This window comes from Haliotis rubra, unplaced genomic scaffold (genome assembly GCF_003918875.1).
Source record: "Haliotis rubra isolate DU_JTF1 unplaced genomic scaffold, ASM391887v1 Scf280, whole genome shotgun sequence".
Taxonomy (NCBI): Eukaryota; Metazoa; Mollusca; class Gastropoda; order Lepetellida; family Haliotidae; genus Haliotis; species Haliotis rubra.
In genome coordinates this window covers 903,689-929,639 of record NW_025766892.1, presented here as the reverse complement: position 1 = coordinate 929,639, position 25,951 = coordinate 903,689, and the positions used below count along the sequence as shown (strand labels likewise).

The 25,951-nt window shown below is 37.0% G+C and overlaps 1 protein-coding gene across 1 annotated transcript in view; it reads left to right on the top strand.

Annotated features, from left to right (window-relative positions):
- LOC124281229 (coiled-coil domain-containing protein 60-like) overlaps positions 1-23,682 on the top strand; it is a 44,552-nt gene extending 20,870 nt beyond the window's left edge. The window contains exons 7-20 of the mRNA XM_046717254.1: positions 1,162-1,263; positions 3,299-3,448; positions 4,137-4,241; positions 4,528-4,627; positions 6,785-7,013; positions 8,124-8,135; positions 11,521-11,650; positions 11,897-11,963; positions 12,298-12,380; positions 12,488-12,628; positions 12,913-13,074; positions 13,585-13,678; positions 18,084-18,125; positions 19,862-23,682. Of these exons, the coding sequence (XP_046573210.1) occupies positions 1,162-1,263; positions 3,299-3,448; positions 4,137-4,241; positions 4,528-4,627; positions 6,785-7,013; positions 8,124-8,135; positions 11,521-11,650; positions 11,897-11,963; positions 12,298-12,380; positions 12,488-12,628; positions 12,913-13,074; positions 13,585-13,678; positions 18,084-18,125; positions 19,862-20,173 (1,729 nt within the window). The 3' untranslated portion in view covers positions 20,174-23,682. The remainder of the gene's footprint in view (positions 1-1,161; positions 1,264-3,298; positions 3,449-4,136; positions 4,242-4,527; positions 4,628-6,784; positions 7,014-8,123; positions 8,136-11,520; positions 11,651-11,896; positions 11,964-12,297; positions 12,381-12,487; positions 12,629-12,912; positions 13,075-13,584; positions 13,679-18,083; positions 18,126-19,861) is intronic.
- The last annotated feature ends 2,269 nt before the right edge of the window (positions 23,683-25,951 follow it).

Sequence of the window (25,951 nt, the reverse complement as noted above, 5' to 3'; positions counted from 1 at the left end):
TGTGTCTAAGGGTACAATGGCTGCTATTGCTTGGAGGCCTTATTTTTATACCGTGGGCACAAACGTGGTTCAAAGCTGGCGTTTTATTTGTAGAAAGTCTTGACAGAACGCGCAAAACATGTCAAAACCTTGATCAAAACGTGAGAAATGTGAGGGAACCCATCAGAATGGCGGAGGAATGTAATGGCATCCGTAGTGGACTGCAGGCTGAACCGTAGTGCGCCTTTGAGCTTCCAGGACTCAGCAGCCCATTTTTCCCAACAGCCAATCACGGATACCAAGATAGACTGAGAAAACTTACCAGCACCTAACAAAACTTGACTCTGTTGGGAAACAATGGCCAAAATCCCATGGCGCACTACGTTTCGGGGAAGCGGGGCTGCCGTAGGTGCCGGGGACATAGTGTAACCCTAGCATTAGTCTGCAGTATAGACAGTGTAGTAGAGACTCACACAGAATACCTGCTTCTCCAGCATGGCAATGTTGATCTGTGTAACACAAGTATAGACTGTCTTTCCCAATAGTCCTTCCCCAACTACATGTATCCCAGTTGAAAATATATATCATCAACTTCCTGAACGACATATCAGAAGCAGAATCTGTCCATATTGGAATGTCTCCTTGATGGCCAAACAATATTGCCTTGACCAAGATTTAACACATCTTCATGATTGTTCTCATGAAAAAGAACTGAGTTTTCAGTAACAGCATTTAGCATGGTGTCTGTCTAAGAAAGTATTTGCTTTTAAAGAAGTGAAAATGCTTGTGATTACATATCAGTTGAGGATAAGAACTGGTGTCATGGTTGGACAGATTCTACTTGGGTTGTGTCTCTGTGTATAGGCTCGGTTTCCCCGTTCCACTTCCTGTATCATAGCCATTGTAACCTTTCATACATGCCATGGAGAAATAGAACCATGGAATCTATTTTCAAATATTAGTCATCTTTACTTTACATATTTTCCTATTTTATGATTAATTAATAAACCTTGGAGTGAATTAATAAAACTTTAGTGTAAATTTGAGATTGTTCTTTATAAATGCAAATTTCTAAATAACACATAAGATGAAATTCATTAGCTTCACTTAATGGACACTTGATTTCAGGTATGTCTTAATTCAGTTGTTCTATTTGCCTAAATGCTGATTATAATTTTGAAGCTATATGGACGAGTTGATGCATGACGATGATGAGGAAGAATTTCATTTGACCTTGACATCTGAACCCATTCCTGACCCCCTGGAAAGGGACGTGTTTAGTGGGTTTGTATATATTGAAAGAAAATCAAAATTATTATTATTATGCAAGTCTCACACCAGTCAGTCAGTAACTGGCTGTATCATGATTTAATTTATATATTTCTGAATATGTATAAGTTGTTTATGAACAATATTACCAGATAGAAGAGTAAGATAGAATGGGTTTTTAAAGGCATTTTTCAGGTGTTTTATAAATCAGTTGAAGACACATAATATTTTATCAGTTGGTTATGTTCAAACAGTATACCTGCAACATCTCACCCTGTTCTGTTTATAAACAGGTACACCTGTGTGCATCAAAAGTTATTCATTGTTCAAGTGATTTGATACAAGTCATTATCCATTTGTGGGTACCCATACATTTTATGGGATACCTGTCACACATAGTTGTGTGACACTACCAATAACGCAGCAAGTGGCAGTGTGGCTCCTGGAAATAGAAGCACATGAAGTTCCAAATAAGCAGAAAAAGGTTTAAACTATGATAAAACAATGAAATTGAATATCAAAGCAATTCATTAACATTGAATATCAAACATGAACTTTTAAAAAAATTCATAAACAGTTTCATGTGTCAGAGACACATTTATAAAAAAATGCAGTATAAACATCAACTGACATGTTAGTATAAAAACATGCAGTATAAACATTAACTGACATTTTAGCATTTTGTAAGAAAGGGCATATGTGGGGGCAAGAACCCTCAACCATTCTTGGCATTTATTGCAACTGTGAATATTGTTAACAGCAGTGTAAACCTGTACTTACTGAACTATCTAAATTGAATCGGTTTTATCAATATGTCTTAGGGTAGAGGCAATGTAATAGGGACAGGTGTCTGTGTTGACTAGCATTCCCTGCTGATACTAAACCTTAGCTTTTGGAATAATACAGAAGTGTAGTATATTATCTGATATTTTCAGCTCTGTTTTAACAATCCTCTGATTCTAAGATTTAATTAGTATCTATGTCTACTAATACATTTTGATGTAGAATCTGCTTACTAATACTCTATGGTTGTGGTGATATTCACCTTCAAACTGCTTTTAACATGAAATGATTCACCTTTCTGTGTGAGACCTTTCGTGCTGCCTAACATTCAAGTTTGTTCTTAACTGATTTTGTACTGTTATAATTGACAATGTTTTATCACATGGAGTGATTGTGAATATTAATATTATTTATCTACCTTGGTTTGATGATTATTTCATATATGGGTTAAGTCTGCCATTCCATCAATTACAATTACAGGAAACATTGGAGAGAAAGAACATCAAATGTCATGTTAACATGTGTAATAGAAAACACACAGGTCTGATAAATGTAATATTTTCCTCAGATTTAGTGAAAATATTTTAGTTTTTATGACCACAAGTTCTTAATATTTGAAATATGTGTGTACAATTTTTAGTTTTCTCAACAGCAGGAACAATAGGTTAGAAGTTATTCATTTAAACATTTTCATTATCTGATACAGCATGTTTTGTGAGATTGATCAGATAAGAGACTAAAGCTCTATGTCAGCCAGAAAGGTTGTTTAATTATGGATATAACAAATACTGCTACAGGTTAGCTTCTTTATTTTCCTTTAACAGAGGTTGAATGGGGGAGGTTGGATGGGGAGGTTGTGTTGGTGAACAGCTGTAGTAAATATGTCATGGGCTATTTAGTTGAAAGTCAACAACAAGACTTATTGTTTCGGGGCTCCTCATGGGCTATTTAGGTTAACCTGGTCCCATTCTTTAACATAACAAGTGACTTATTGTTCTTTGTGAAAGGGGCCCTTCACTATTTTCAGGGGCTTAATTCAGACATATTTCATATTTTTGCCATTTGTGAAGTATATTTGGAATGGCATTATCTTGTTTTTTTTAATTTGAAATACAAAGGAATCCAATACATATACGAAACGGTTTTCCCCAAACTTTTAAAGAACTGAAGGATTTTTTATCAAGTAATATGAATGTGTTAGGTTTACGATTTAGATGCTGAATGGGTTAAATGGTTTGTAAAACTTGTTGTAACCTTTGATAACTAGGATGGGCTATACAGATCTGGATTCCAAACCATCAAGTGCCAAGACAGTGCCTAGTGCTCGGAAGAAGAAGAATGTACTACCACGCCCTTACACTCCCCAGCACACAAACCTGGCCGTCGTGTCAGATGACCGAACGCCAGACATGTCAAGGTCAGTCTGGCACAATTAAAACCCCACTTTGGTTAATGTCAGTAGCATGTAGAACAAGACAGCGAGATGGAGAAGCTTGGTATGGAGAGTATTGATTCTTTCATTGAGAAATCATGAGAATTTGTTGAATTGTGAAGAGGAGATTTGATTCTACTGAGAGAATCTTAGGATTATTCCTTCTTTAGTCTTGTTAGTTGTTGATAAAATGACCTACTGTTATGTTAGTTAAATTTGTTGGAATACATGTTTAGCATGAAGTTATATTAATGGTTTTAATTTAAAGTTTAATACTGAGACTGAGAGAACCCTGAAACTATCTGACCCACCCAAATATATTGCCAAATAAAAGCAGGAATTATTATGTAATCATGATTGGAAATAGAATTTCTTTCTCCCTGGTGTACGATGTAATTTTTTGACGACTGACTGGACTGAGTTTGGTTTAAATAATTTTTTGAAGAATAAAATAGACAAATGATTCATCAAGCAAAAGATATATGCTGTTGCTCACGTTCTTTGCACTTTCTGTCACATGGTTATCATGCATGATTTGTTTCCCCATTTTAAAAAAGAAAAATAGAAAAGACTGTTTCTGTCTTTGAAATGAATCCCTCCATCTGCCTTTACTGGGGGCTCTGAGAATGTGGTATTTTGAAAAAAGGGTTATGTGATGTTTTATTCATTTCAGACAAGCCTTGTTCCGTCAGCTGTGTGTTTTGAACTGGATCCTAGAAGCTATGAACATAGATCAAGGCTATGACATGTGCCCCATCACCAAATCCTGGAGCTTCCTGTAAGTATAGGAGAACAAGGCCATAACCATATTGTCATGAGTGTAGTGTACACTTATTTCCACCCCAAACACAGCTGTGTAGTATGAATGGTGGGTGCACATTGTACATGCCATAATGAAGTTTGGAGTTTAAATCCCAAAGTAGTCATTACCATGAGCACCTCATACCACTGGGCTACTGGACAAGTGAAGAGATCTGCTTCTGTTCAAGGTTGTACTTATTTTTTTATTTCACTGCGATGACTGGCAAATAACAACATTGTGTAATATTTCTTCTACATTTCAGTGAGATAGGCGGCTCCAAGATGAATATAAAGAGAAAGCAGCGAGAAAAACAAGCCGAAAATAAATGGGAGCAATTTGTTACCAACACTTCGACTGGAAAGGTGAATACTTCTTTTTGTGTTGTTTCTGTCCATCAAAGTGTGTAAACCTGAGGCCAAACCCTCATATATAATCCAATATCTTGATTCATTCCTTTTTATGAAGTTTCCCCCAATAAGTGTGGTACATGCATTGCATGACCGTGGCAGCTATGTATCAGCCTTGCAATACAGTCTTGCATTGATACACTACATGATGCAGCCTAGTTTCAGTGCAAAATATGCAATCCAGCTTTTTAGAAATGCACTTCATGAATTTCAGTGCTCAGTGTATCGTGCACTACATGTGTTATAACCTTGTATCAAAGCACTGCATGTGTTATAACCTTGTATCAATGCACTGCATGCTGATTGTTTTCTTTGTATATTCTCTATTGCCGCACTCAGCAATATTCCAGCTATATGGCAGCAGTCTGTAAATAATCGAGTCTGGACCAGACAATCCAGTGATCAACAGCATGATCATCGGTGCACTACATGCATTGTGGCCATATGCCAATGCACTACATGCCTGCATTCAAGCTTTGCATATTTTCATTTTAATTTCTGGCACATAACTCAGACTATAGACAAAACGCTTTCACTGTGGTATTTGACTTTTCCAATTATATAAAAATATAGCATTTTCTAGCTCTTTCTTTTATGATTATGCATGTTTTGATCCACTTTTGTTACCTGGCTGCTATGTCAAAACATTTCTGTGTTCGGAACATGCAGTGTTTATGCCAAAATTATCTTAGTATAGTTTGTTGTTTTTCCTCAAGAAGGGTCTGTGTTGTATTTAAGATTATGTTTGTTTATGCAATACACTTTGTTAGTGCTATTCCCCATGCTTGCTTTGCCTAAGACAAATCCATGGATGAAAGCTATGGGTTTCTTCACTGCCACCAAGCTTTTGGTAAGCTGCCACCCAGTGAGAGGAAGGGCACTTGAGTTCAAAGCTAGATGGAACATGTTGTTTTGGTCATTGCATGGTTGGATTTCTAGTTCTTATTTCCTTTACTTCCTTTGATCCAACTCTTTATTACTCCTTTATTTGGTCCTTTATCATTCATCCATCTATATGACCAAATGACATGCTTCTATGCAGTGGACACCAAACTGTATAATGTTTGAACTCCAGTGCCTATGCTTGAAGATTGCTTGACAATTCTGCTTGACCTAAATTTTCACATGCCAAACAACGAAGATATTTTATGTTTGCTTCTTTTCACTTTTCAAATAAATTCGTTATAAATGAATTTATACCCAATCACCAATCAGCAAAATTCTTTGTTTTAAAAAAATTATGATTGCTAGTAATTTGTTATGTAATGCCTTCCTTGTTTGGTGTTTGGCATGCACTTGCACTTTGCACATGGAATGTTTATAATACTGTGGTAACCTGTCACATGGCTGTCAGACATGCATGTGTTCTGTCAGCTGCTACGTCAGGAGGCACTATAAGGTGTGGTTGATGTTTTCATGCGAAAAATGATAACAGCACACAGTTGTTAAAGACTGACATGATGCACGTTTTTCAGGTTCTACTCATGGTTTGAGTTCATATGGTAGACATTTGAATGTCTGCTACTACTAATTCAAGATGTGAATTCTGTGTGCCATGTTATCATATTCCCCAGATGACTGATACATAATGATACATGTCTTTAAAGAGAGAGCATGTTATATTCTATGTTACATATGGGTTATAAAGATATAAAGATGATGTGCCTGATTTAGCACTTTGGTTTTTCTTTCCTTGACCAGGGGTATAGTAGGCATGTCATCTAAGGTGCAACAGTGCAAGCAGAGTTGTGTCCCTTGACATATCAGGATCAGTGTATCATAGGTTGAATCCCATATTTCCCCCTCATTACTGTCTGGCTGTACCATCCATACCTGTGTGGCTTCCACCAAATTGGTATCATTCTGCAGTGTGAAGCTCTTGATCTTTACAAATTGAACTGATGTGTTGTAAAATGATTGAAATACTCTTCCAAAAGGCATTAAAGAAAACTTTGATTGAACCAATTAGGGCTTTTTTAATGTATTTGCAAAGTTGTTTGCAATGTTATTATTTGGTTATAATTATTATGTATTACTTTTCCTTGATTTTTAACTACTGATTTATATCCTTGATCTGATTCTTACGTGACAAGTGTAAATTTTCCAACACAGACCAACAAACGAATCAGCACTCAGAAGAGCCGGGCATCATTACAGCGTCGTAGCACCCACCTGTACCCCCGAACAGCATCCACATCCATGTCAGCCAGCCCAAGCAGCAGCTCCTCACAGCTCAACATGAGCTCCGGACAGCTCACGCACCATGGCCTGCAAGATAATGTGATTGTGGAGGAGGCCGCGGAAACCATTCCTGAAGAGGAGGATGTGACCTATAACAAAAGTAGGTGTTAGACTGAATGTTGTTTGTCTGGTTCAATAGTCATGGATTAATTTCATAACAGCCAGTCCAAAATAAAAGATCATATATGGTCTCTGTCCTCAAATATCACATTTTATGTCATCAGTATATCAGCCACATAGTGACTTGAATTAGAAGTGCATACATGTATAAAACTGTTGTCAAGGATAGGTATTTCAGATATCAGCAGAGATCAGTAGTGACGAAGACATCTTTCTAAAATATTTCTTTTCGGAATATGCAAAATACCTATGCACCCTCATTTCCTCTCCACAAACAGTTCATACAAAATTCATTGTCTATCTAAACATACATCGTACAAAGATTGAACATGACAATGTGTGTATAGTGATGCTCACCTTTTAGATCAGTATTTCAGGTTTTCTTTAAGGGTTATATTTACAAAAACATGATTCATTTGTGAAATTATACAAATTATTATTTTGTGACATTGTCAGGGTGTCATATTTCATGTTCATGTGACACACATCCTATTGTATGGATGGCCATATCAGTAAACTACATACCTGGAACTGACACACCTGATGTGACCTCCAGGAACCAGATTAGCGACTGGTACTGGTGTCTGTGTGCTTGTAGTACATCTACAAACACCAGAAACATGAAAGAAATTTAATATACTGATGGAGACAAATATTGGAACTAATGAAAGAACAAGTGTTCCTCCATTCATTTGCAGATTTTTACCCATAGTGCAATACAAAGCTTGCAAAGAAGCCTGGAAAAGGATATAGGAACACTTGTACTTTCATGTATTCCCTTATTTGTTTCCTTCAGTATATGATGGTATGCTTGCAGATATTATCCTTTTTGTTGAAAGTACCTAGTGGTAGACTGTTCCTACAATTGTTTGTGTTTCTTATCTATGTTAGACCCAATAACTGAGCACAAATGTACCTGTTAACGATGTTGGATGCAAAATGGGTGTTGTTACAACCAGTTTGTATCTAATCTTTGATAGACCCTGTAACTGTACTGTAATCTGTGTTAGACAACATAACTGTACTCTGTTGTTTCATAGGTAATGATGTAGGTATACAGATAGTGATGTGATTAAATGTATTCTTTCAGAGAAAACGTCAGGTAATGTAACTGTTATGCATCATGCATACAGAGCTTTGCATAGTCAGTATATGTGTGTGTATACTCTACAATAGACTGTGTAACTCAAGATGTTATTTTATGTGTGTGTGTATGTATGTCAAGGTATATTGGTAGATAGCGCATGTGTGAAAAAATACCTTTGGTGGATCCAGAGGGGGGTGCGCAGCCCCCCTTCTCCCCCAACAAAATTGTCCCTGAGGAGCATTTCCCCCTAACCTTTGGAATTCATGATTTAAGTGCACGCTACATCTCCCAAATCCTGGATCCGCTCCTGTATACTAACATAGACTGTGTGACAGGAGAGTTTAGTTAGGTATTTAACTGACTGATGTTGAAGGTCACGGTTGCTTAAATATGCATCAAGATTCTTATGACCCCAACAGGCTATGGTATATGATAATCACCAAACTAACTTAATATCTTGGAAAAGGTTTCCAGCTGTATAAACTTTCATTGACATTTGTGAAAGATCAAAGTCACCAAATGTGACCAGACAATGATCCAAGGTTTGAAAATATCTCCAAGTTTCCTTCTTCTAATATTAAAAAATGTTTGAAATGGGTAGCACAAAATATTCAGAGAAAATCTAGGGATGTGCACTTGTGTTTCATCTAGATGTTCAATATTATGGGAAAATAAGTGCATTGTCACCTTGCAAGTTTTGGTTCACTTACTATCTGGTTATTTAGCCAGGAAAGGGAGTTGTGTCCCTTCACTGTGGTAGTATCCACTGAACTTTGGGTTGAAATTCCATAATGACCAAGATATTGATGCCTGATTACAACGACAAGTGTTTAAAAACTAATGTCCTGCATCTCTTTGAGTGTGCTAAGGATTAAGCTGATAACTGGAAGACAGTTCATAATGCATGACACCTAGGTCACTCTCTCACTATTGTTTTGTAAACTGGTTACCACCTTGAAACGAGCACTGTGATATGATAACCTCTATGTAGAGGTGGGAGATACAGTGCAGAATTTGGACGATGCCTTGTAGCAAGTGGGTGAGTGTGGATTTATGCTGGTTTTAGCACTATTCCAGCAATATCAGGACACATGACATATGTAGGGAATCAAATCTGGGTCTTTAGCATGGCAGGTGAATGCTTTAGCCACTGGGCTACCCCACTGCCCGACGGGATCTTAGATGAATGTGTGGAGCCTAATGGTTAACTGGTGGTTTTCACAGACTCTAACAATGTCTGCTTCTACTGGTACTAATGCATTTTGATGATATTGACAAATGTTTTGTTAAATATGACATGAACATGCTCCCATAGCCTTAGAAAAGCCTTTTCATAGGGAATGGCCAGTTTGTATCTTCACGAATAATATGTATTTTTGGTTGTTGTGTTGAAAGGACACCCAGACCTGGTATTAAGCAGACCAGATTATCTTGTCTTTAGTTTATTAATTCATCAACACTCTTGATTATATTTTCATATTCCTCCACCATGACTGCGTTGTAATGTTTTCTGTGAAGTCGGTAAAAACAAGGCTAATTATTAATTCTAATAATATTTGTTTTGGCAAATCTTTCACATATGACTATCAATATCTGGAGCCTCCTTGTCGGATGAATCAACTAATTCCAAAACAATGAATATGTTTTACAAAGCATGACATTTGTACAGCAAAACAGGCTTGGTGTTAACAAATTAGCCTACACAATCAATGCTTATATTCCCAGACTGGCTGTTCTCTCAGAAACACATACTGTCTGAAACAAAATATATAGCTATGCTCCCAATTTGTTTGTTTAAATATTTTAGTTATTATCATAGCCTTTATTATGCATATAATGTCAGTATAGATGTGTACATATGTTAACAAATTAATATCCTGCTTATACTAAGACACTTTATATTATTGCAAGTTTCAGCTGATAGTTATGCCTTGAGAGTTATTTAATGTAGTCGTGCAACTGACAGTTTTTGCTAGTTGAAAGCAAGATATGCGTTAACAGATTCATTAGCCTGTGTTACACTGATATTACTGGATAAATCATATTTAAGAAATACACTTCGCTCTACCACCATTTATAGTGTAATAAAACACACTTTTGCCCTGAACTATTATAGTTAAAGCACGAGGACGCTTAAGTCCGAGTGCTTTTAACGCTATAATAGTTCAGGGCTTAAAGTGTGTTTTATTACTCTATACATGGTGGTAGGGCTTAACTGTATTTCTTTTCTAAGATGCCAAATTTAATACTTTCTAAAGATAATTACGATTAATTTAAGGCAGAAAACAAACGACGGTGTCGGGTGACCTAAATTAAAAATCCTTGCACAGGGCTAACTGGCGCCTGTTCTATTAATGTGTCTGCCCCTACGCTAAGATCTAACGCTACCAGAAAAACAAATGATAACAGTTTGATGACGGTTTACTTTCGATTAAATATCTTCTCTGAATTATTTTAATTACATCTGTCATTAACGTAAACCATATGGGGCAATATGAACGTTGCATTTCTACTACCAGCGTAAGTTTAGATCAGTACATCCAGAGGAAGTTGAGTAGTCAATTGCGACATTCCACAATTGCATTGTGGGAATGTAAACATTACGAACGCTACCGTCGCTGAAAACTTGTGAGTCGAAATGACACATTTTAACCGTCGTAAAACATAAACGTAATGTTTCCACCAGTGATGTTAGCTGCGTGAAGCAACAGCAAACCAAGAAACTGGATGCAACGGTGTAGTTTACTGTACGAGGCCGTTCGAGGCGATGACAACTGACATGCATCGTGACGTCGTTTACATTGTGACGTAATGTAAAATGGTTCGATTACGAGGGGGCACACTAGAATGGCGCAGTGACGGGATAACGTCATTCAATTGTTACGTCATCAAAAAACTATACCTTTATCGTCTGATAATGTATTTTTTTTCGATTGTTCTAACCGCTAGGCATCTTAGAATATGAGATAAATGTACCTGTTCTTTTATGTCTTAAGACTTTGTGTTAATACTGTCAGATTTAATGCCATGTAATAATATTCATATGAACAGTATGTATATATTTTCTAAAATCAAATCATTGTTTAAGTGAAACAGTTGTCCTCTATATTTCTATTTGGCTCAGTTGTGTCATGACTTTTATAAAAGAGGAAAGACAGTGGTATTCTGTCATGATAAAAACACTCCCTGTAAGCTGTCTATAGGAAGATATTATTTTAGTTATTTGTGATACATTTAATAAGCCAACATATCAAAGATTATATGTATTCCTGAAAATTATCTGATACCTGTGAGTGTATACACAAAGTAATTACTGATGAAACATGAAGTAGTTTGTTTGATGATGAGAATATCATACAGTACATAGATTTTAAAGCCATGTTGTACGTCCGTGCTGCAGGTATATTCAAGTTTCTGGACGAGTACTACGAGAGTCTGAAGCGGGAGTCCCAACAGGAGGAGGAGAGGAAAGAGGCGATGCTGGGACGGACAGACGTCCGGACATCTCTCTCTGACCGTGGCAAAGACAGGTCAGGTTCCCGGAGGAATAGCTCCCCCTTGTACAAGTTATGCTTGCATGCTGTAGTTTATGTGAAAAGATATTTAAAGTCAGTAAATGTGCTGTTCTTAGCCATCTACAAAAACAGAATCAAAACGGAACAAATAATTGTGCTGACATATTTGTTTCTGAAACATAGTTTCCATTTCGGTTGTTTCACACAGATATGAATATTATTTGATGTGTTTGTATGAATGAAATATACTTCTTACCTCAGGAAATCTGAACATGATGGAAGGACATCACGAAAATCAATTTTGAAATCTCCAGAGCGACCAGGAACAGTATGTATATACATTATTTGAAAACAAGATATTCATAGCAAGGCCTTGTTTTGTACACTTTGTGGTATTTGTAGACGTTTTTACAATGGCCTTGAACCGTATATCCCCATCATTCTTTTGCTTGTTATTTTGTTGTTTTCACTCAGCTCTAACTGTTATAGCCTGGAATGAAACAAGTCCAGGTTTCCCTCGGGTTCTGAATCTCCCTGATGTTCCCAACTGTAATTGCTTGTTTCTATCAGCATTATCAGTTCTAAGCATCAGTCTCTGCTATTAGCTCACTTTAGAGTTATTCTTGGTAATTTTGGTTTAATACCTCTGTCTGGACTTGCAGGACCATGATACCATGGGTGGCGGACCAGATCAGAAAGCTTCCCGTGAGCTGAGAGCAGACGTTCATTTTATACGACCAAAAAGGTGAGTTGATATAGATGCCACACACAGGACAGTAAACTGAAGACAATGTCTGCCATTATATAGGGCTCTTGTCAGAACAATTTACTGGATTGTGGCTCTCCTTCCAGTTCACCACAGCTGGTTGAGTACATGGCATCATTGCCTAGCAACCGTCATGCTGGCATGACAACTGAAAGCAGACAGAAGTTTTCCGAGATTCTTGAGGACAAAGCTTTAACACTTCATGACATTCTGGAACAGATGGACAGGTAAGGAGTTTTTCATTTTCATTTTGGTTGCTTGTAATCATTTTATATATTCTCTTAGTTTGTTTTCAAATATGTTTCAAATACCTCGTTCAAATTATCCTTTTGGTGTTTAACCTGTGTCCATGCATGAATGTTAACCACCAGTCCCTCCAGACTGAACCCCCTTTGGGAACTCAGGGCAGGAGAGGTCATGCTTGTCAACCTGTGGATACTCTGAGGCTGACAAGCTTCACAGTATCCCATGCTTGTCAAACATTATGAACTGAATATGATTTTTGTCTTAGAGAAAGGATGGTGAAATGCAGTAGCAAGCTGGTGGGGTTGAAAGCTGAAGGTCACAGTTTCCATCGCACCTTACGAGACATGCGTGAATCCACAGACCGAATCCTCCATCGACCGGCTGAACAACAGAAGAAGGACAAGGATAAAGCAACCAAAAGAAATTGGTAAATAACATTGCAACTATGCCATTAAAATATATATATCAACATGTGTTTAGTTGATTATTGATTTCGGGGTGTCCATGAAATTTGGCGCTCCCAGAAATGGACATTAAGCCTTCAAGAACTGGACTGTTGATTTTGGTTGATGGAATGTTAATCATATTCATTCTCAACTACTGATTGATAATCAAGAATCAACATTTATTGTTCATGACTGTCTTAGACTTATCAGTTCAAAGAAGGATCAGTGTTTTGTGTGTATCTAAAGTTCACAGTACTTCGTGACAGAACACCCTGTGATGTTTGTTATGGCTGTGATACTATACAATAATACTGTCTGTTCTTTAAGGTTCACAGTACTTCGTGACAGAACACCCTGTGATGTTTGTTATGGCTGTGATACTATACAACAATTCTGTCTGTTCTTTAAGGTTCACAGTACTTTGTGACAGAACACCCCGTGATGTTTGTTATGGCTGTGATACTATACAATAATTCTGTCTGTTCTTTAAGGTTCACAGTACTTCGTGACAGTATACCTGAGGAGGTCCGGGAAGGGCTGTGGTATTATAAAACAATCTTGGCTAAACTGGAGAGGTTTGGAATGGTACGTACACTGTCCATCTTTGATGTACCTACATCTTCTCTTGATAGGATTATCACTGTCAGTTATATATGTATAACCAGGGTATTTAGAGTTGAAAACATTATATACATTTTATATATATTTAAGGAAAATTTGAAGTCAAGTTAAGAAGGGTGAATGTACTGGGAAAGTGCGTTGACCAAGCTAACTGAACTGTTATTGATTATTGATAAAGTGGTGATATATATTTCCTAAGACAGTCCTTGCTTAAAAATTTCCTTAAATTGCATGAATTCAGTCTTTCTTCTTCAACCATTCTGTGTGATTTACTGAAAACTTCAGTTCTTGTTTTTGACTTGTAAGCATGACACTAAAAGTTGATTCAGCAGACACATATCCAACAATGTTCGACTTCTAAACAAACCTCAAAGGTGACAAAGTTAGATTGGCCATGCTAGACACATTCAGTAGTGATTTAATTTTAATGTTGTTCCTGTGATTCATGATTGAAGTTCTAGTGTACACAAGCATGAGAATTGATCTTAACTGTTTTATTCATTTAAGGTTTTCTTATTTCCATATCAAGCTTTGCTCTGGCTATTAATGTCACATATCTTTTTGTATTGATAAAGAGAGAATAGTTCCTCTAAGGTAATCCCTATATAAAAGTGATGAATACATGATGATCCTTTCCTACCAGTCTGTCTCTGATGTTTGATGTATCTTCAGTGTTATTATTGAGAGGTCCAGTGGATGAAAAGTACCGGGGTATACAACAAATGGTACACCTTCAACTTCCTACAGTGCAGTGGGGCGGTGGGGTAGCCTAGTGGTTAAAGCGTTGGCTCGTCATGCCGAAGACCCGGGTTCGAATCCCCACATGGGTACAATGTGTGAAGCCCATTTCTGGTGTCCCCCACCGTGATGTTGCTGGAATATTGCTAAAAGCGGCGTAAAACCAAACTCAGTCAGTCAGTCCTACGGTGCAGTTCAGTTCCTCTGGAATGATATATTTTATACCCACATTGACTGTTACTTGTCACGTATAGCATACACATTCGGTAAACCACTGGTTACATTCAGGCAACTTCTTGGAGTGAAATTCGGAAGTTGGTGTGATGAACAAGGAGGATACTTCTATGGATATACAACTTCTTTATTACAATATATGCAATGTTTCATTGTAGATGCTATCACTGTTATCAAGCCTGTGAAGAATTTATCACCTGCGTGATAATTGTGTTAGCATCTACACAGAAACTTGATTGATAATGGTATAAGCATCTACAATTCATCACTTGCTTGACAATGGTGTTAGTATCTACTATGAAATGTCACATATATTGTAATAAAGAAGTATCGATAGAACTGTCCTTCTTGTTCATTCAGGCATGTGCTTGTTCCATCACCTTTCTTTGTAATCCATTATTGCAGTTTTATGAAATAATGGTCTTTTGTCGTATACAACCTGTTCTTCAACTGATCAAAGTAATGTCAATGTACCGTATATTACCGTCTGTAAGACGACCCCATGGATAAGACGACCCCCAAACTTGACCCTTAAAATCAGTGTCAAAATGGTATGTTTCGTGCATGTTTCGTCCCTAAGTCGATCCCCTGCGATGGGGTCCTAATCGCGGCAAACACAGGCCACAGACAACTGGCAGTTACCATAATGATAACTTTGGTCCACATTATTTGTCTTCTGTTGTTTGTTCACGCAAAGTGATACGATGTTGTTTTCTTACCCCTGGAAAACAGTTTGACGAATACGTAACCCATGGATAAGACGACCCCCTTCTACAGACTGCTTTTTTTTATCAAAGTAATGTCAGTGTAATCAGACCTGACGAATGCATGTTTGCATGTGTTTGACACCCTGTATACCCAGCTGACCTTTCAGTAATGACACTGAGTGTATATTAAGTTATGGCTTTCCGTCATAATAACCTGAAAGCATTTTATTTTGATTAGGTGCATTTGGATTTGGATTCAGTACGTCAGACGTCAAAGTTTATGTTTTTATTTGCTCCTTTGGGATAACCTCTAACCTTTTTCAAACACTGGTTCTAAAACCTTCTCTACTGGTTTGGTACCTTTCCGCCATTTTTCATCTTTTTATCAAATTTTATTATTGCTTTGGGGAAAAAAATATTTGCACACTTTGAAGCACACCGCTTGGAACATATTAGATTTTTTATTGAATTGAACCTTTTTATTTTATTTTGTATTATTTACAGCTTGTTATATATCTAACATTTTCTGCGTTATAGTTTTGTATTATATTTTGTATCTATATTAGTTTTTTAATTTTTTTTTGTAATTGTCCTTTTGGATTTTATCACATATATCAGCCATCATAAACTTTTATTTCACTGAACCATAAGCTGTGTTGACTTTTCATCTGATCATAGTGTTAGTCTGAATAAGTGTACAGTAAGACAGCAGGATATTGTTATAAATAGATATTGTTTGGTTATGCAGTAATCCTTGGATGCCTTTTATTTACAAATAACATTTGTTTCCTTAATATTGTTTTACTTTTACCATTCCCTCTTTTTAAACAATTAATTGTTCAATTCTTTTACTAGATTTCAGAAATGAATTTACATGTATGTATCTACTAATATGTTAAGCAGTTTAAAATAGCTTTTTGCATTTTGTATACTCCTAATCTGTGCCACATAGTGCTTGTGTAGTTCCTGATATGATAGTCGCTAAATGCATTGCATGAACGAGGCTATACAAGGTTGCAGCCTTGCCGCTAGGCATCCATCCTATTCAGAAACACATCAGTGGTTAGGGTTTTAGTTTCTGGGGGTAGTAGAGTTGACATTTATGTTTACGTTGAACTACAAAGAGTAAAAGTCATGCAAATAGGTTTTGAATTTTTGTCAATATATGCTTGAACAGTAGTGATGTTTCCTATTTTGCTTTTCCTTTGTTTGTTTAAGTCATGTTTTGCCAAACTATGGGCACCAAGTACCACCTCTATGCTCTATATAATGCATAAAGCTCTGCGTAATGTATACAGTATACCGGGGTACAAAGTAAAAGTCCATCTTGTGTTTCCCAGAATTTGTTTAATTTTAATTCATATTTAATCATTTTGTATTGTAACTTAAATGTTTAACTCAGACCATTCTTCTCTTGGAGTGTTTGAGTCATTTTCTGCTAGTCAGTAAAACCCCAAAGGTTCCTCAAATACCATTACTTTATGTGCTAGACCTACCTAAACGCTGAAGACTGAGTGAGCTGTGTGTGCTCTAGACAGTGTACATGCTTTGGTCACCTGTGTAACAGATGACCTTTCTGGGTGTGCCATTGTCCATCATTCTTTAACTGGAGACCCAATTGTTTATTGTTGTGGAAATCCTTCGGCCCATTTACAAAAGAGTTAGATAGCCATACTGTTATGTTACCAAATACTGCAGTATACAGTGTATCAAGACAGCAACAACAAAACATAACACCATGATGGATGGATAAACATACTTTTGTTATTAACTACACATGAGCAATGATCAGGTGGGTATACACCCAAGCTACAAAATATTTTGACTGAGCTCACAATAATAGTTCCATGAAGCTTATTTGGAAAAAAATGTTATACATTGTATTTGTTAAATTCCATTCTAAGATTATAACTGTGACACTGTAAATGAAACAATTAGGAACAGACAGCTATATAGGTACATGTTAAAACAACAACAGTTATGAGATAACACTGCCAGAAATGGGACAACGCGCTAGACCAATTAAAAGGTGTGATAATCTCACTGCCAGAAATGGGACTAATTCGGGTGGATGGACACTCGCCACTTCCACTTGTCCATCTACTAATTAACTACTTGTTTCCCTTGTTATCTCATAACTGTTGTTGTTTTAACATGTACATATATAGCTGTCTGTTCCTAATAGTTTCATTCACCTGATGAAGGAGTAAGAATATACTTCGAAACCTCGTGACCCTTCACAATAAAGAAGTTGACATCCATAAAACTCTTGTCTTTATGTGTATCACGTCTAAATGCCCTTCAAAGACTCGGTGACACTGTATACATTTCAGGAGCATGGAACTGATTCCTTGATAAATACGTCATAGGCTGTAGACATAGAAAAAGAGATACACTCGTGTCTAGGGTTCAGCAGAAATATAGGGGATTCCAAATTAAATGGAATCACACGAGTGAAACAAGTATTTTAGTTTAGTTTAGTTTTAAAGGGTCAGCAGAAAGAATAGTCCAGTGACATTTCTATTACATTAATCTTTAAAACTTGAGGAAATTATGTACACTTAAAATGGAATGATGAAAGGTGAGCTGCAGTCCCTCTAGTGAGTGATCGGTGCTTGTAGGGATTGCTGTACTAAACCTCTATAGCGTAGAGTGAGTGTGTGATCCACTGTGCTTGTTGTTGAATGCAGCCTAGACTTAGGAGGAAGTCAACCAGAGCCCAGATCCATCAGGTAACGTGTGTCCCAAACATCAGGAAGTAACTGGACCATTACAGCACCGTCATGTCATGTTGTTTGTCAATGAAAACATTAACATATATTTGTTTTATGCCTTCAGTTCACCAAATGTTGAAATCCCTTTATTTGTTTGATGTGGATTGGGTCCAATGATAATTTGCATGACTCAATGGTTATATTGCATCGATGAACTTAATTGTTTTGTCAGATAAACTTGACAAACTGCCTAATAGAGTCTATGAATAAATGTAAAGTAAGCATGTCTCTATTCTGCACCAATGGAGAGTTTGGATAGAATTTATTAGTGGCTAGGGAGTATATTTAGAATTATACTTTTCTACATTTAGTCTATTCTGTCAAGTTCATCTGACGGTGAGGAAAATAATCCAGCAGTTCATCAGTGCCATATGACAGTTATTGGCCCATCCATTAGCACAAGCCCACATTGGCCCATCCATTAGCACAAGCCCACATTGGCCCATCCATTAGCACAAGCCCACATTGGCCCATCCATTAGCACAAGCCCACATTGGCCCATCCATTAGCACAAGCCCACATTGGCCCATCCATTAGCACAAGCCCACATTGGCCCATCCATTAGCACAAGCCCACATTGGCCATTTCACGCTTTGATGCCTACATTTACAAAAACGTGTTCATAAGTAATGAACCTTGGGTACGGTCAAGACCAGAGCAGTCAACACATCAGCCACACTGACCAGTGCCAATATGTCAAGTATTTAATCCAGCTAAGTGACACTAACTTTTAGAATTATTTAACGCCCATTTCGGAATAGGAATACATTTTTGTATTGAATTTCTTAGACACAAATTCATGGTACATGCAAAGTGAAATGCCCATTCGGTGGCAATATTCATGGCTGTTAGTTTGAAGAAGTTGACATGATTGTCAAGCATGCTTTTTACTTTAGATGTGAATTTTGTAGGGTTGTCAGTTTATAGTATGGTTTTCATTGCAATGCAGATATAGTTTTTAGGTGCACTTGTGGCTTCTTGGTTTTGTTGCACTAACAACCTGTTCCACTGACAAGTAGTTGAGTCATTAACACATAGCCTTGAGAAGCACCATGTGAGACACACTTGATTGTCACTTTTCGTTATCATTTTGACCATTACACATTTTACATTGATAGAAGTAAGAGAAACTAAGTAGCAAATGCTATTGTGTTTTTTAATAATAATTATGTATTTAAATGCACAAAACAGTTGACATAAGTTTTAAGCTATTCTCATGATAATTTTAAGAAAATGTCGTTGAATTCAAGAAATGTGTTCATGAATATATTCTTGCTTCTTCATTACTGGAGACTGTTAGCTATTAGTTAGGGACTCAGCTGTTAAAGCGTTTGCCTGTCACCCATGGACACAATGGATGAAAACCCATTTCTGATGTCCCCCACCATAATATTGCTGGAATATTGCTGAACTTGGCATGAAACAGTAACTCACTCACTTTGTTATTTGGATATCCATTGCCAAGGGTAGCCCTGTTTAATGCCGTACAGACTGTGAAAGATGAATTATTTACAAGCATGTAACAAATGAACCCCAAATTGATGAGGGTTGTGAGAGATATATATACATGGCAGTTGTAGTGTTTTTACTGTTCGTTAATTTTGAGTTCGATGAACTTGGGTTGATATTTTGATAACACAGCAGAAATGTCTAACAGAATTGGCAGCCAAGTAATATGTTTTGCTGTTTGATAGGTGGAGAGCACCAGCAAGCAGAGTGTATACAAGTTCCTCAAGGTCCTGGAGACTCTGAGAGACTGGGAACTCTGCAGCCCGGACATCTCCGCCGCCATAGAGTTCTGCCGAGAGAAGGTCGTGGAGATGACGGTGGAGGAGTATGAGGAATGGTTCCAGCAGCAGTTTCCCAAGATACAACGGCCACAGACAGCGCCACCTATGCTGAAGGGCAAAAAGAAGGAGGAAGTTCCTGCAACACCGGAATTCAGTGCTGTCGCTGCCAAACCAAGATATGTTCAATCTGCCTTTGTGCGCAGATCCCAAACGTGATCTCAGACATAAAATGCTGTTTTCATTCATAGTTTCAAACACTATTCAGACAACGATGGTTTTCAGTTTAATTGCACTTGATCTTTGAGGAGTTTTCAGGTCAAAGCTTTTCTGCTGAATAAGAATATTTAAGTTGGGAACTGTGTTAACATACTTATCTTTATGCTTGGTGGAGGCAAAAAGAAGGCACTGCACTTATATCTGGAAGGTTACAACCCATTTGTATATTTACGCTGAAAATAAAATAAGATCATGTATTTACTGGTTCCTGTAATGATGGTTTGTCTTTTTCTAAAATCTAAAAAATATTAATGTTTGGTTTAAATAAACTTGACTTCAGTGAATGTACAGTGTAACAGAATCTTACTGACTAGAAATGTATTCAAAACTTCCTATAAATTTCACAATATTTTGACATTCAGAATGGATGCTAGTTATTCTAAACCCATACCTTGTGAAGCCTTACCATGACTTGTCCCAAAGAGTGAATCTGCTCAAACGAATGCAGCTTGTTGTTTATGAATATCTTTCACCAAACCAAAGTTATTGAAAGACATACAATCTTTCAGACTATAGTATGTATATCATGATCTATGATGTTGTGCACTAGTCGTATGAAACTGTTCAAAGCCAAACCACATGCCTCTTATCCAAAGATGATGACATACCATACCTGCCTTTGAAATCCACAGGGTAGTTGACGAGACTGTGTCTGTGCTGTAGTGTCATATGTGTCTTTTAATGTCATTTGGATCAGTATTTGTAGTTTCTACAAGAACATTAATACTGTTGAATATGCCAAAAATGTTTCTTGTCCGGAGAACATGTTGCATGTTGGATATTTATGTATTGTTTTAAGATTGTTATTTTTAAATGTAATAGTTTTCTATTGCATTCTGCATTAACATGCAAAAATCTGTTGTCAAAGAATGATGCATGTGAAAGGTTTTATAGCACTCTCCTAAGCATTTTTCATCTACAAAATGCACTGTGAAATTCTTGTTAAGCATTCAAAAGCTGATTTTGATTTCCACAAATTATTAAACAAATGCGCATCATTGTGTAGAACAAATATGGTATGTGGGAACTATGATACTACAATGATATAAGTACCAGTGAACCCTGATATAACCTGCCATGATGTGCTATTCATGTGTCTGGGATGGGGTGGAGGGCTATTCACTGCACAGAGTTGTCTCCCTTAGGCATGTCAGAAACCGACAATTTGGTTCAAATCCAGGATTTGTCTTGTTTCTGTTTCTAGGTTTGTCAGCACCATAACCACACTTGTTGATATATAGAATGAAGTGGAGAATCCCAAACATCAACATTGAAACTTCAAGTTGACATGTTGTGATATAACTGAAATACTTTTTAAGCTGTATTATCTCAAATCAACTCACACTCTTATATCAGGTCACACACCACTACATTGTGTCAGGAAGGAGTAATGCTATTTCAGCTGCAAGCGTTTTTTACCAACAGTTCTTGTGCCATTGAAAGTGAGATTTTGTTCAAGTGTTTCCATGTTTTTGCATTTTACAATTGAAACAAGCTAATTACAGTGGTGTTTTTTTAGTTTTTTAAGTTAGATATAGTGCATCTCATCAAACTATAGTGGTATGCAACTTGTTTGGTTTTGAAACACTGATTACTATGTGTGGTCTTCATGATGAAGTTGTCATAGAGTCTGTTGTTTATTTCGAGAATAAGTTGAGGGAAAAAAGAAAAACAGAATTCTTAATGCAGGAACATTTCTAGATTAACAAATATCCATCTAACACTGGGTGAGGTGAAATTGGGTTTAACGTCGTGTCTAACACTGGGGCATATATGAGGTACCTTTGCACTAACATCACACTTGTTTGTGGAAGTATGGCTGCCATACAGCTTGAATATTGTTGAATGCAGCATAAAACTAAACTCACTCACTCATTGTAGAAGTATCACTGCCGAGACAGTAATATGGTTGGGAATGATGGGCCTACACTGAGAATAAAGAGACAATATTTGAAATTCTTTACTAAATTTATTTTCTTTTTGATACCATTATGTATACTTCAAGACTTGTATTCACTGTTATTCCATGATGAGAATTAATGGTAATTACTATATGGACACAAGTAAAGACCATGGACTAGTTTATCAGGATGTCCATCCTATTCTCCAAACAACTGACCACCATTGGAAGGAAACCTGTCATGAATTGTCCATAATAGTGTTGACTTTGACTTCGACCGAATCACATATCTGTATGACACATAAAACACAAGAGTTATAACATATTTCTTTATTGATTTAACATTATAAGATTATTTACACTTTTAATCTTTGATTTGTAGGTATGATTTTGTACTTGTTGTTTTCCTCTTGACCTTATTTACATCTTCATTGTTAATGCTTCTGTTTTGACCGAGAAGCTGATATCGTTTGATAGATATAAGGTGTACTTGTTGAGTTTACTGATGGTTGAGTTTTGTGGACGTTTACAAGTATTTGTCTATTTTTCTGTAAATACCATGTATGTTAATGACCACGGTATCTGTGATATTGTATTTGATACATAATTTAATACCTCAGTTGAAGTCATGTAGAAATATATTACTGTGTATATATTCCATATATGTGGGATGAATAAGGCTATTATCAATAATGCATACATTTCATATGTGGCATGAATGCCTGTTATCAACAATACTTACATTTAAAATATATTCTATTGATTCTTTGAAAATAATAATAATTATTATTAACTATTAAATTATTTTTACATAATTATAATACGGCAGTCCTCTGATTTATGTAAGGACATACAAAAAGGAATGGCCCTTACCAAAGTCAGCTGTGGAAATCAGCAGCTTATTGGGTTTTTTTCTGAACAAACATAGCAGGATGTTTGAGGTATGACAATTGGTTTAAATGTTGATTGTGTAAATGTACTTACATATGAAATATAAGTATGTATGACAGTTCAAACATAATGACAGAGATAAACATTTTTATGTTGAGTATCTCATTTCATTGTTTTGTCCATTGCATTTGGAAAGTTCACTGCACTCTCACATTTTAATTAAACAAAGGCATTGTACTGAATACAATTTGTAATTTTGACCTGAAATAGCTGAGTTGTTTTCCTTTGAAAAAATATCAGCTTTGAATTTGCACCAGTAAATTGTTGCCTGTAATTACTATCATGTTTTTCACCATTCTTGTTACTTAATTTTACACATTCAAAGAATTATGTAATACAAAACAATAGATTTTATGACTTTACAGGATTATGTGGTAGAACACATTAAATGATTAATATGTGATGATAATGATACACTGTTTACTTATAGAGATTAATGATACAATAAATGCTTGGTAGGTTAATCCTTGATGAAGTGAGGACATTTGATATTCGTGGCTTTGTTATTGTGTATATTCCGGTATCTTATTCCACAGTGGCAGTAATCATGATAATATGATGTAGCCATGAACTTCAATAAAAATGCTTTGTTATATAATATATGCTTTATTGTTAGCACAAATACATCCATGAAGATCCAGATTAGAATTGGTCTTTAGTAACCCATGCTTGTTGTAAGATTCAGCTAATGAGATCGGGTGGTCAGGCTCACTGACTTGGTTGACACAGGTCATCATATCCCAACTGCATAGATCAATGCTCATGCTGTTGATCACTGGATTGTCTGGTCCAGTCTTGAGTTTTTGCACATCGCCGCCATACACGCGACCCGAAAAGGACACAAAACCCACGAGACCCAAATGACACATTGCAACCTCTTATTCTCCTTAACCGACTCTACAAGAAGGGAGTATAGGGTACCTATTTAACCCCCAGACACTCCATAGGGGGAACAAGTATTTGATGCAACACGGTGTGTTTTATATTTATTATATGTAACTAAAACAAGACAAATATCATGCTGTGGTCAAATACATGCAACAGGTAGGTAGAAGGCGCATCGAGAGAGGTCCGTCATCTGTGTCTTCAAATCATCGAAACTGAAGACCCAATCCAGCTATTGTGACCAGCATGTTTTGCCTGGGGCAATTTCTATTTAAGCACAGGCATCTCTTACCCTATGAAGATCCAGTTTAGAATTGGTTTTCAGCAACCATGCTTGTCTCAAGGAACTAACATTATTGTGATGTCGTTTGCATCATGGCTTTTGACTACCAATAAGGACATATATACCCATACATAATATATCACATTTCTATCATTAAGATCGTGTTGATTGTCGTTAACTTTTGATTTTAAAGTATTCTGGTGTCACTCGATGGCTTTGTAAACATCTCCCACTTCATGTTACCGTTGCTGAGGATTATAGAACAGGAAATAGAAAGGAAAGCATACCATCATAGAATCAACAATTATATAGTGTCCATCTTGTGTAACAAAATTTACAGACTTAGCCATTGTACGGTTGTTCAATCGGAAGTTCCAACATCGGTACGTCAGTCCACCATTCCAAGTCTCATCACAGAAGAATTCCTGACACCCCGTTCAGTACCACTGTAAATACACGTGTGTGAGGAATAGAATTCCAGAAATTAGGAAAGTAAAGCCTGCACCAACGTCCAGGTAGTAGCTGTAATCCAAGCTGAACCCGGACATTGGGAAGTTCCAGAACCTCAGTCCGGCCAGCAGAAGAGCAGAGAGAACTCCAAGTGCTGCAACATTATAACCATGTCTTATACACTACCGGACAAAAACACACCGGAAATGGGCATTCGATTGTTATGTATTTGATAAGCTTATGTGATCTAATTGGTATACCTTGATAAGGCGTACAGTTGGTACACTGTGGGGCTAGGGGGTAAGGTCTGATTAGATTTATCTTGGGCAAGGGGTTGACCGCGGTAGGGTGAAAACTGGAGTGGTGTCCTCTCATTAGTAAGACAACCCATTAGTTAGACACTTGGTTGAGCGAACAAGTTGTTACCCATTGGGGAAAATGGACTAATCCAACTTTTACCCCATTAGTCAGACATAAAGAGAAGACCGAGATTAGATTAGGCCAATTTTATATAATATTTACCTACATTCAACATCTTTTGTATTTTCGTAATATTTGTCACTTTGTCATAATATCAGACACATATAAGTAAAATTGTCACATTCACTAGTACTACTGGCACAGTATGAAGTTGAAAAGTCAAATTTAGCCAAGCTTCCCAAGCTTTCCAACAGCATCCAAATACTGCATTGGAACTTCCTTGCTCCATCTGCTCTCTCATTCGGCCAAGTTGGTGGTTGATCTCCCTGTAAAGCTTGCGTGGCGGAGGAGCAGCATTGAAGTCAATCTGGGTGATCTTCAACTTGTCGGCCTTCTCAATCTTCTTGAGAATCTCGATCAGTCTGAAGACATTCGGTGACGACTCGAGAGGCTGGCATTCAGACGGCTGTTAAATCCCTCAAGGCAGTTGTTGGTCCTCGGGCCGAATGTCTCATGATGGTTCCACAAGGACAGCCTAAACAGAGAGTCATCATCCACCCACGTAGTGACCATGTAGTTGTTGAAGGAAACGGCGGCTTGAACATCATGGCAAGTGTTCATCACGTCAATCCGACACCCTGGACGATTGCAAGTGGAAGCAGAGGCAAGGCAAACGAACGATTCCACTTTTCAACTTCGGGGTCGTCACGGTAGCTTTCAAAGAGTCCGAGGGCCATATACTGCCTGAGCAAAATGAAAAAAACCCAGTGCATCTCCAGTGCACACAAGTCGTCCTCGTCCTGTTCTTCTTGTAGAGATGGCGATAAAA